The sequence below is a fragment of the Ostrea edulis genome, chromosome 4 (genome assembly GCF_947568905.1).
Source record: "Ostrea edulis chromosome 4, xbOstEdul1.1, whole genome shotgun sequence".
Lineage (NCBI taxonomy): Eukaryota > Metazoa > Mollusca > Bivalvia > Ostreida > Ostreidae > Ostrea > Ostrea edulis.
This window is the reverse complement of record NC_079167.1, coordinates 58,010,866-58,024,087: the sequence shown is the minus strand read 5'-3', so window position 1 is coordinate 58,024,087 and position 13,222 is coordinate 58,010,866. Positions and strand designations below refer to the sequence as shown.

Here is a 13,222-nt window from a genome sequence, read left to right as displayed (position 1 = left end):
AACTGAACTATTACGTGTAGCCCAATCACACTAACATCCTTTTACTAGCCGACAAAATTTATAATAGTATTTGGGCAATGTGCTAAGCACACTTTGGTTAGAGAGCTTTCTATAAAATCAAGTTTTGTTCTGTCTGTATGTCATAATTTCTATGTTTGGCAAAATATACATACAATCTTCGTCTTTTCAATACCAATGAACCAAAATTTGAACAATGAACTTGTTCACTTTACAAGTTTCCCAATAGGATTAAAAAAAAAAAATCTGGGATTTTTACACAAATTCCTTCAGCAAAGTAGATTCCCATGGGAAATAAATCATAGAATTGCCATAAGATTTTAAAAATCACACCTGATTTTAATTTTTTCGTATAGGTCTTTAAACATTTTCCTACGGGATTTTTTTTTCTTCTGAAGGGGATAAAATTTACTGTAGGAAAATTAAAATTCCCCACGGGATTTTAAAAATTTACACTGGATTTTGTTAATCTATAGGCTAGATGTTGACCCTTGGCACCTTTGACTTTTTCTTATGATCAATTCGAGATTGTGTTTTATACATTTTTTTTTCTTTCTTTTGTCTTCTTCATCAACTGGTAACTTGCAATGCTACAGGCGTAACCATCCCTCCTCCAGTGCAGATTTATTTTATTCGTAGGGAAAGAGCGATAACTCTTAAAGCGTTTTCACTTTCTGGTTTCGAATTCGAGTGCAACAAAACGTTTGAATATCCTGCGCATGCGTACATCTGGTTTGAAATTCGTAAACGGATTGATGATTTAATGACATGTGAACCGAGAAAAGAGTTAAAGTTTTCATACTTCTGTGAAATATATATATAATCAACAATAAGTGGTAAATTTTAAGAGAGTATCATGGATATGGGAAGCCTTAAAGTTGGTGTCAATGTTGACATTCAACGAACTGATGGTAAGAATTCGTTCAGTCGGCGCCGTTGCTAACTCGTTTGGAAACGGGGGCAGACGAAATGAAAACGGGTTCATTTTAAGTTTGCATGACTAATTTCATTGGAATTTAATAAAAGTTGATTGGCTTGATGTACTTCAGTTCAGATATGCCCGTAAAGTAGTCTTATTGCCACCATAAACAAATTCAAATGTTCTAAATTTTGAATTTTACTTTGACTTTCAAAAACTGAATTGCTCGATCATAGTGTAGCGCGGCAATTTAAAGTCTTCGTGTGGGCATTTTTATAAACTTCTGATTGAGTAACTTGTATATTAACAGAATTATCACAATTCTATACAAATTACAGTCATAACAATGTCCTGGATATTTCCACTGAATGACAGATATTGTTGACAATTCTTTTGTCAACACTTTTATGAACTGCAGGTATATGTAACTGTGATCATTAAAGATATGAATATTTTGTTTTTACCTGGTCCTACAAAAAGAAAGTTGCTCATGTGAAGTACTTAATGCTTGATGTCCTATATAAAGCGGTTCATGGATTTAACGAAAACACCAGGTTATTACCGAAAACACACACACACAAATTTAATGAATTTTAAGAAGTGCTGAAAACACCTCTATCATTAAAATCATCTACAGGTTGTTAATTCATATATATATTCCTGAAGTTTCATTCACATCATTATTGATAGATAATTGAGTGATTTAAATGGTAAATTTTCATCCATATGTACAGGGTTGTCACTAGAAATTATCGAAGATGAGTCCTGGACGTGTGGTTTATAAGTAGCTTGAGTCCCGTGAAAATTTGATGAGTCCTATGAAAATTTGATGAGTCCCATGAATATTTGATGAGTCTTGTTTTATGACAATTAAAATGGAAGCAGTACAAAACATATCAATTTTAAGATTTATTTTTAATCATTTGCGACTTGGCCTCAGACGACTAATTGTCCACACCAACAGAATTACTTCCCCAAATCTCCTATCATCACAACAATCCTGTTCAATATATTGAACAGCATTTTAATCAAATTATTGTGAAGAATTAGATGCGTACTAGTTTTGTTTGCCAACGATCTGTAAAACTAAAACCTACCAAAGTTTACAAACTATGCTACTTTCGATTCCAATAAAAATGGCTATTGGAAGACAAACATTTAGATTTGAATATAGATCCTTATTTGCAAAACAAATAAAGGAAGAAAGAAATAAGAATAAATAACTACCAGTGGCAAAAAATTTTGCATCTTATCTAATTATCTTTTGAATATTATATTCTAAATCGCACCTAATTGACTGACGCTAAACAAACAAGTCGGATTGGGACACTGAACTCGGTGGTATTATTTCGGTTCACTAGAGTGTAATGTTTTACCTAGATTTATAATGTAATTAATACACAATATCAGGGCTTCTAAATAAAATTATGATTTTTTACTCTCGAGTCCTTGACGCGTCTGCAGGACTCGCCATATCAGACAAACTTGCGTCCCAAATGAATTTTCTGCATCTAGGATGCAGATTTATCGTTCCTTACACTCACATATCTAAAAATAAGTAATGTTATTCCACATGTAAATCCACTTTTTTACGGCTAATGAAATTAAGAACTACTTTATAAAATATCGGGAAAATGTAGGACAAGCAACTAAATTAGTAGTTTTTTTTCCCCCATTACAATGCATTCTTATGCCTCGTTCACACGAAGAATTTAATTCGCATTAAACGTAAGTTAATGCGAATTAAATCTGAACCACGTTCACACGGAGATTTTAATGCGCATTAGTTTACTTCGAATTAAAATTGATGTCGCGATTTAATGCGAATTAAATTTACTTCACATTAGCTCCGTGTGAACGCTAAGCGAAGCTAATTCGAATTAAATGTAGACGCATCCGTAATTAGAGGTGCGCGGTATTACCGGTGTACCGGTATTTTTCTGGTAGCGGTATGTACCGTGGTACACGAGGCGAAATACCGGTATATTCAAGTCTGATAACTCTTAACAAAAATATAAAATTCAAACAAGAAAAAATAATTAAAGAAATTTGTGTACACAGTGACTCACTTTATCTACATAGATCCCTCGTTGTAATGTAATGAAAGGTATGTCTAATAACTGCACACAATCGGTAAAACATGCGAAGTATAAAACGCGATGATTTGATTATTAATGATGTGAAAACAAATCAAAATTAAAGAGAAAAATAATAGGAAACATTTCATTAAGTAATTATTTTAATATACAAGGTAGATTATAAATTTTTTTATTATGTTGTTTGGTTTATGTGGGTCGAATACCATTTCTGCTTATTAGGCAAACCCCGAATAAAAAATAAAATAAAATGGCCGATGCAGACTTGTGTGTTCGAAACCACCGTTCTTCGCGCGAGTACAAATTCCTGCCGATTATGAGCGTCGAGTTAATGGGTTTGAGGTGCAAAAATATAGGAATTGTGGTCGAAGAACAAGAACACATTCGTGCGCACATGTTCTGGACAGACGTATCCAACAGGTAAAAGTTCTCGTCATTCCCGACTCCAAGTGTAAGAACTTCTAGACTTTGAGATCGTGTCAAATAAATTCCACAGGTTTCCCCCTATTAGTTATTTTGATAGTCGTTCCAGTCAGTAGTCCAGTCACAGTCGATTCTAGTCATGATACAGAGAGACTACTATATTGTATGTACAATATATGCTAACTTTTATGTATCGATTAGACTTTTGTTCTGTTAACTGGTTTCAAAATAGATTTAAATAAGATATTTTCCTTATTATTTATATTTGAATAAATTAAGTGCAATTTACAATCAATAAACTAATAACTGTTCATTATTTACAATAAATCGCAACTAAAATCCACTAAAATTGAATCATAAAATTAAAAGATTAAATCTGCGGTATACCGTGGTATGTACCGCGGTATTTTGCAAATACCACGGTATACCGCGGTACATTTATTTTCTGCGGTACCCAACTCTATCCGTAATGGCCAATTTGGGTCACATGCATCATACCCATGGTCAGCTATATATATTAATGTTAGTTTTGTACGAAAAACTAAGCAAAATGATAATAATCACTAAAAACATGTCCAAACAGCATGTCATTAGATAATGTCAGACGTAAATCTGTGCTCTGCTTAGGCATACTGATTAATACATTTTGAAGGAATTGTTTTTAAATACGACAACAATGTTTTAAAATAGTGATAATATGATTTTCTTTTTTACATTTTTTAAAACATATGCCGCTCATTGTTTATTTTTATACCATATGACGTCATAGTAGACTTATAATACGCATTAGTAATTAAAAATTACGTCATAACAGTAGTCAGCGGAATGGTGAAAAAGACGTTCCGAAGTTTTAAAATTGTGCCCATGAAGAAACAATATATTGTCTAGATTGAATGCTGGTTGTCGGATGAAATAACAAGTAATTTCTTGGGAACATATAAATAAACACAACAAAAAACTCCTTATGTGTAGATCAGAATTATGTATGTAGGCCTAAATTGCATTGTATACTACATGTAGGCCTATATAGCGTTTTGAACAAAGAATTCTGTATAGATCTACACAATATTCATTAAAATATCTATAAAAATAATTTTCAATAACATAGTCTATTCTTTAATTTATTTCGCGCACCCTTTAATAGAGATACATACGAATTTAATGCGCATTAGTTTACTTCGCATTATTACCGCCGTGTGAACGCTATTTAATTCGAATTAATTTAATGCGCATTATTTTACTTCGCATCAAATTTGATGCGAAGTAAAATTTAATGCGCATCCGTGTGAACGAGGCATTAGTGTACACTGTACCTATGTATAGGCCTGGTTCAATAGAACTACGCAATGTCTGCGTTTCAACCCAAATCAATGCTTCTTGTGTCAGCGATTTTTTTCTACCCACTGGTATCGATTCGATTGGGAAAAATAGCGTCAAAATCAAACAAATTGGGATAAACGGTACCATTCCCAATGCAAAAAACTGTAGATTTTTCCCAATTTTGAGACTAAAAATTCCCAATTCAATCACCGAAAAATAGACATCTGACATCGTAATTTACTTAGTCCGAAACGTTGTACGAGTTAACTAAAATGTTTACTTCCGGTATTAAATCGAAAGTACAAAACATGGCAGTGTGTGTGTTGTAGAGCTACGGTTATTTTAAAATGAACCTACGATGATTCTTTATGTCTCACAACAGGAAATATTACCGTAAAAAGTTTGTAAAGAGATGAATACTTCTTGTTTTGTTCTATTTTTCCCTTTTTTTTAGTTGAAATCATTTGCCGATGCATTGGTAGAAAATTCCCAATTTTGATGCTATTTTTCCAATCGAATCGGTACCGGTGGGTAGAAAAAAATTGCTGAACACTAAGGCATGACCTACTCAGACTAGTAAAAGCTTGGTCTGGTCTAGTTTATTTTGTGTCGAGGTAACCTGACTGGTCATGTCATGTCATAGTATGAAACTAAAGTATATATAATTCAGTGATTTTTAAAGATCTTTAGGAGGCAGAAATAAGGCCCCATTACCAATGCTAAAAAGCAGGTATTTTTCCCATTTTTTGCTTTAAAACTCCCAAACAATGAAAACAAAGTATGGTAGCCTTATTGTTCATAAATCATCAGAGGCCCACAGATTACAACTTTTGCTTCAAAATTGTTTAGTAAACCAAATTTTTTGGCCTCTGTATATTTAAATGAAATAAGGCTTTGACCAAAATGCAAATCAGAAGGAGTCCAATTATTCCTTAATGCACTGGTTTGGTTTTCTCCCTACTTCTTTTTTCCATGGAACACCATTCCCAATTTCATGCAAATGTCACTATTTTTCCCAATTGGAAAGGCCCAGGCCTTTGAAATCAAGACCTTGAAAAACCCTGTAATTGAAATTTCTATTGTGACACTAATGTTCACAGTAACCTTTTAATCTATGTTCTGTTTCATTTTCAGTACATATATGTTCTACCCAGAGTTATTTTTCCTGTCTTGCTCTCTAATGTATTACGCCCTCTTGTGGGATATTGAAAGTCATTTTTACGACAACATTGTCAGTAAGAAACCCACGGTCATTTTCACTATTTCTTGCCTTCAGTTGGATGCAACACTGAAAAAATAGATATCGACACCAATCATGGGTTACATATGATGTACAACTGTTCAGTGAATTTTTGGCTTCCTTTCAGATTGAAATTGATAGATAATATACTGATATCATAGTTTTTACATCGATCTATCGATTTCCAATGTTTATTTTGTTTACACTTGGGATGTCGCTATTCGACTTGGGACCAAAGCTTGGTTTCTCTGGCAGAGGTAATAAGGGAGATAAGCATACATAAAAGAAATTAAAAAGCAGAGCATGTTTTACTACAGAATTGCAATGAAGACTAGTTTCATGATATTTCATATATGTAATCTTGGACGAATAAAGGCTTTGTTAAATGAAGGAAAAAAGATATGTGCAACAATCAGAATGAATACAACATAAGTCATATTCATATGATAGACATGTTTTATACTGAAAATCTTGTCAAATTTCTTTCTCTAGAAATACACGCATTCTCATCATTCTGATGACAGAATAATTTTCATAACAATTCAATACATAGTAATGTGATACTGAGAGATAGAGAAATACATGTAGATGTAATTTAAGAGAGGTGGGGTCTAGTGATGTTGAGGTCAGGTCTAGTACAGTTTGAAGCTTCTGGTCCGACTGGTTTAGGTCTTTTATTACTTAAGCGTTTGTAGAATTTGTATCCAGAAATACACATGCGTAATTTTTCATTCTAGGTCGCATACATTCAGCTGTTATAAGTGGTCTAAATCCTGAAGCACGAAGCGTGACAGTGGAATGGTTCGAGAAAGGTGAAACAAAAGGAAAAGAGGTATCCTATCACAGAAATGTTCAAATTTGTTTTATCTATGGGGTATTATAAAAAACATGATGCTGGCAGTCCTGATATCTGCATGTTCTATTAGAATATTCAGATTTATCAATACCCCTACCACACACAAAACCTTCAGATCTGTACAAATAGAATTTTTGTGCTTTTTTAACATTTGCAATGAATCCTAGTTTAGAATGTTAATTATTGTCTCTAAACAATATCTATATATGGCAACATGATTTTCTAAATAATTTCGACTGGGGCATGTATAAGTACAGAAAGCAGTACATGATACAGGTACGAATCTTTGTAAAGTGACTTGTCACATAATAGTTTTAATGGTGCTATCATTGGGGTGAGCGCAGCCAGTGTATAATTTTTTGTATATGTAGATTTATCCATAACGGGCATATAGAATCCGAAAATTTCGAAGTTATCCAAACATGAACTGACTGCTGTCAGAACATCTTGCAACAGACATTTGATCAGCCTATTCATTTAACGCGGGAAATATAACGCAGTTGATGTAAACAGTGTATTGTGACAACATAGCTTAGCTGTTATCAACAACAACAAAACGTACAAGGTGTCAAACAATATCTATCTCAAACTCGTTGACAAACTGTGTTCAGTATCATGACTGATTGTGAACTGAATAAAATTCAGGAATACATTTGTTACTGTTCTATGTATGATGTTTATTTTAAGCACAAATAATGGAGTAGTTTGGGATTTTCCAAATGTATTGTTTAAAAATAATCCACTTATATCCTAATAGAATTTTTTTCAAATTGACATCATTGATATTTACATTATTTTGCCTAATCATGCAAGGTTGAAATAAAAGTACTGACATCGCTGCCTCACGTATAGTCAGTATTTACAGGTTATAGACTTTGTATGGGAAAATATGACGACCGAGTTTTTTGGCGCGTAGACGGACCGAGCTTGCTACAAAAAACGAGGTCGTCATATTTTCCCATACAAAGTGTATAACCTTTTTATTATATACTTTCAATTTCATTTAGAAATTAACAATTTATTTTTAACATTTTTATACCCCCCGCAACAAGTTGTGGGGGGGGTATACTGGAATCGGGTTGTCTGTCCGTCCGTCCGTCCGTCCGTCTGTAGACGCACTGGTTTCCGGACTCTAAAGCATTATCCTTTCCACCTACCGTCACCATATCATACATATGGACTACCCATGGGATGAAGATGTTCCCTATCGATTTTGGGGTCAAAAGGTCAAAGGTCAAGCGCACTGGACATCGAAGAAGCAATATGGTTTCCGGGCTCTAAAGCGTTATCCTTTCCACCTACAGTCACCATATCATACATATGGACTACCCATGGGATGAAGATGTTCCCTATCGATTTTGGGGTCAAAAGGTCAAAGGTCAAGTGCACTGGACATCGAAGTAGCAATATGGTTTCCGGGCTCTAAAGCATTATCCTTTCCACCTGCAGTCACCATATCATACATATGGACTACCCATGGGATGAAGATGTTCCCTATCGATTTTGGGGTCAAAAGGTCAAAGGTCAAACGCACTGGACATCGAAGTAGCAATATGGTTTCCGGGCTCTAAAGCGTTATCCTTTCCACCTACAGTCACCATATCATACATATGGACTACCCATGGGATGAAGATGTTCCCTATTGATTTTGGGGTCAAAAGGTCAAAGGTCAAGCGCACTGGACATCTAAGTAGCAATATGGTTTCCGGGCTCTAAAGCGTTATCCTTTCCACCTACAGTCACCATATCATACATATGGACTACCCATGGGATGAAGATGTTCCCTATCGATTTTGGGGTCAAAAGGTCAAAGGTCACGCGCACTGGACATCGAAGTAGCAATATGGTTCGGTTTGTCATGCCATTTGTTTTTTACACTCAGAAAAGAGGTAGTTTATACCTATTACCAACACCCTTTGGGAGATTGGGGTAAGCGGGGGGTATTCTTAGTGAGCATTGCTCACAGTACCTCTTGTTTTTTATTGGTTTAACTGAGTAAAAGATGAAAAACAAGAAAAATTTGAAAATTAACGACGTAATTTGCTTGTGTATTGATTGTGACGTAATGTTTGCGGGCCGAAATGTTTCCTGGCATATATCGTGTGTTATTATATACTTTCAATTTCATCGCTTGTTTCTTTAAAAGTTTGTGGGCATATATCACACGATATATGCCCTGAAACATTCCGTCCCGCAAACATTACGTCACAATCAAATTTCTACGCCGTTAATTTTCAAATTTTTCGTGTTTTTCATCTTTTACTCAGTTAAACCGATAAAGTTAAATGTTAAAAATAAAATTATTGTTAGTTTCTAAATGAAATTGAAAGTATATAATAAAAAGGTTATAGACTTTGTATGGGAAATATGACGACCTCGTTTTTTGTCGCGAACGGACCTCGCAAGCTTGGTCCGTCTACTCGCCAAAAAACTCGGTCGTCATATTTTCCCATACAAAGTCTATAACCTATAAATATATGCCGGCAAACTTTTAAAGAAAAGAGAAGAGATGAAATTGAAAGTATATAATAAATATTTATTATTGATTAATGAAACAGTTGATATATTATTTTTCATATTGCTTATGGTTTTACTTGTGAAATAGAAAGTTAAGTTGATATTGAAATATTTCACATCACATTCTGTAGCAGCTTAAAGTCACTTGGATATTTAAATTTAATTAACAGTGTGTAATTCCATAATGTTATCTGCATGTATGCCCCATTGTTGAATGCTAGTCAATTGAAATATCTTGATATGGGTTGTGCAGATGTTACAGCAACATCTTACTCAAGTCATGAGACTTGAACAAAAGAAAATGAAGTTTAAACAATGTAGCCCAAACTTTGGATTTTGAACTAATTCTCTTTTATACATGTGTTACCATTAGAGCTGGCCGTGCTTGCTATTAATCGTAAATTCTTTCTTTTTAGCTGTTATTGACATTATTCTTATTTTTATTAGATTGAGGTAGAGGCTATCTTCTCCTTGAATCCTGACTTTGCTCCAGCTCAGCCCCCTCCAAGTAACCGTGATATCCAGTCTTCTAAGGTACACCAAAATACAAGTAACCGTGATATCCAATCTTCTAAGGTACACCAAAATACAAGTAACCATGATATCCAATCTTCTAAGGTACACCAAAATATAAGTAATCCTGATATCCAATCTTCTAAGGTACACCAAAATACAAGGCTGAGGCAGTAGAAGTCAAGATTTATATGCTGTATTTTAAAAAATCTAGTTGTAAGGCTAAACATGAAAGTGTGTTTGTTCCTGAATACATGTAAAATGTAAAGGTTGAAACATAATATTATATGAAACTTTTAATAATATCCATGCTTTTGTTATAATTGATTGCAAAGAAGTATCCATTGGTTGTGATACTCTAAAACAAGTACAGGTGACTCAAGATGGTTCTGAGTTCTAGATCTCTTGAAGTGAAATCATGGTCCTGGTTTTTTTTCTCTCTATAAAACTAAGCAAATATATTATAGATATCTCCGAACTTTCAATCTCTCTAAGTGAAATTTGGGTTCTGTAAAATATGTTTTATTATTTGTCACTTGAGATCTCTCGAAGTGGTGGTAGCATATGCACACACTATCACTCAAGCATATAATCATTTCTGCTTGAACCTTACCTGGATAACAGTGAATTCCCAGGCATAGCCTGGCAGTGTTTGTCTCCCCTCTTCCAGGAGGAGACATATTGTTTTTGTACTTTCTGTCTGTCACAAAATCTTATGAACGCTTCTTCTGTATGGCTTATCAGGTAGACTTGAAACTTTGTGCAATGCTTCATTGTCATTTGCAGATAAGCCATTTTGTCAGGACAGAAGGATCCAATTGTTGCAGAGCTCCAGATAATTTTTTACCACAAAGAGTATTTACTCCCTGATTTTCAAATCAATGAGTATTTTGTTTTTCAGAAAAATTCAAAAGTGTATTTTGTTAATTTACTGATTATCTTTGCTCTTTTGCACAGAAGATGTCACCAGATAAACGATACTTCTTCCGTTAAACTTTAACTTTATACTAAAAGGCTGCTCCAGCTATTTACGTGGAAAATCCTTTGCAGTTCTTTTTATTAAAACTATTCATTGTCATTGGGAATTTAATATTTATCATTGATGCATTAAATTTGAATATGTAAGACACTCAGTCACATGATTATGATCCAATTCTGTATATCATTCGTCCACGATTGATAATACAAGTTTTTTTTCTGTGCTTTCGACTGCACACCAACTCTTTAAGAAAGAAAGTATAACAAGTAGGCCTATATAATAGTGTTTTGAGTTAACTCTTCCAATTTTTCAAAATTGTGATTGTCATCAAAACGTATTTCATAGCGCTAAATATCATGTATGATCAAGCCCTGGGCTAACCTCAATTCATATGAATAGATAATTCATATTTATATCATACTACATTTATCAAAAATACGCGGACTAATACGCTTTACTTTGGGAGTGTAAAGCGTATTTGCATTCGCTAATGCGTAATTGTACGCATGATTTTCAACTTAAATGCATATTTGGTAAAATTTAATGAGTATTTACGCTGATACGCACCTTATCTGGAGCTCTGTGTTGTCCTTAAAGTTATAGTGGATCTAAGAGGGGTGGAGGGTTTAAAATAGCTTGTGAACACGTCTCCTATATGGCTTATCAGATAGCCTTGAAATTTTGCACAATACTTCATTATCATTTAATGATGTTCACATTATATCCCGTATCAAGTAAAGTTAGTGAAAATTACTTGTCATTTGTTAAAAAGAAACATCTATTGGAAAGTGCATACAGATTTATTAATATTTTAATTTTTTTGTTACAGAGTAGTAGGATTCCAAATGCAGGAGAAGGTCCAAAAGCTGTTCGAAAAGGTGGGGGGAAAAAACAAAAGGTTCATTTTATGAAAACAATGCCAAATTTTGGTTGTCAAAAGTGGGTTACAGTTTTGCCACTTTCTATACATACAGTATTTCAAATTCAATATCTGTGCATTATTTAACGCAGATATTTGGGTCATTCATTGTAAATGATAGCTCTTATTTGTGTAAATTTATTTCAGCACCATCCTCTGCCAAATCACGACAAAGCTATGCAGCAAATTCCAGACAATCAGTTGCAAACCAGAATCAGAATGGCCATGCTGATCCGAAGGGAGATCCCAAGGCACCTCCTGGTGGTACGGAGTATCTCTGACAGTTGTCAGTGCATTGTCTGTTGTAGAAGTAAATGACCAGCGATAGTATTTAAACTGGATAGGGAGAATTTCTGTGGATGTAGATGCCTGCATTCTATTGTAAGAAGGGCTCTGTATTCTGGGTGTTGTCTGATCTACAGATTTTATTTTGAACCACACATGTCCAGAAAAGAAAGTTTCAAAGTATCTTTTCAAGTTTCATTGTATTGTGTAGCTGAACCTTTGGGTTCCATATTTTCTAAGAAAAAACCTATCATGAAAAGACCTGTTATCATCAGTTGTGATCAAATTACACTAAAATTATCAAACTGTAAGTTTTCTCTGGGATAATGCACCACTATCAACTCTTTGTCTTTCACTTATGACAATTACCATTTGACATATATATCTATTAGGCAAAAAAAAAAGTTTGTTACCTGACCTTCCTGAATTCAAAACTGTCAACCTGGGTTTTTTGTAACTAAATTTCGGGGGGGGGGGGGGATCATTTCCAAATTGGAATTTGTTTTTATTTTGATCTGGGTTAGCATAGAAATTAAACAAAATGGCAGCTCCCAGTGACATGGGAGCTAGCCCGGTTACTGTGATTAACATTCAAAGAATGCAGCCATTACAGTGAAAACTCGGTAATTACATCATTTAGTGTCTCAAGTATGAAAAAATAAGCCAGAACTACTTATCCATATACCCTAGTTGAGCCTACTTACTTAGATATTTGTGATGAATAGCAAGAAACTGGACCACTGTTTTTATGGTCATATCTGAAAGACCTGTGATTCTTACTTCTAAATGCTGAGCGTTTGGAGAAGGAGCAATCACTACTTATGTATATGATTTGATGTAGCTATGGTACAAGGGTCTTGAACTCACAACCTCCCAGTTATGAAGTGAATGCTTACCACTCTAAGGTTATTACACCACAGGTGCAGGGTCCAATTTAAGTAATAGTTTAAAAAAGAAAAGAAAAAAACTACCTACCTACCAGGATTTATTTGCTTTGGGAACAGGAAACAAATAAAATGTATATATATATATTAATTAGATTATGTGGTTTGGGTATTGTAAACTTATAGGAAACTTTTATGTTTGAAAGTAGAAAATAACACCAGGGTCAAGAACTGTGCTTAACACATCAAGGGA

At 34.2% G+C, this 13,222-nt stretch overlaps 1 protein-coding gene across 1 annotated transcript in view; it reads left to right on the top strand.

Moving 5' to 3' along the window:
• Positions 1 to 643: 643 nt before the first annotated feature.
• Positions 644 to 13,222, top strand: part of LOC125670250 (kinesin-like protein KIF2A) — a 33,168-nt gene continuing 20,589 nt past the window's right edge. Inside the window, exons 1-5 of the mRNA XM_048905326.2 lie at positions 644 to 929; positions 6,754 to 6,848; positions 9,837 to 9,923; positions 11,711 to 11,759; positions 11,948 to 12,064. Coding sequence (XP_048761283.1) covers positions 875 to 929; positions 6,754 to 6,848; positions 9,837 to 9,923; positions 11,711 to 11,759; positions 11,948 to 12,064 — 403 coding nt within the window. The 5' untranslated portion in view covers positions 644 to 874. The remainder of the gene's footprint in view (positions 930 to 6,753; positions 6,849 to 9,836; positions 9,924 to 11,710; positions 11,760 to 11,947; positions 12,065 to 13,222) is intronic.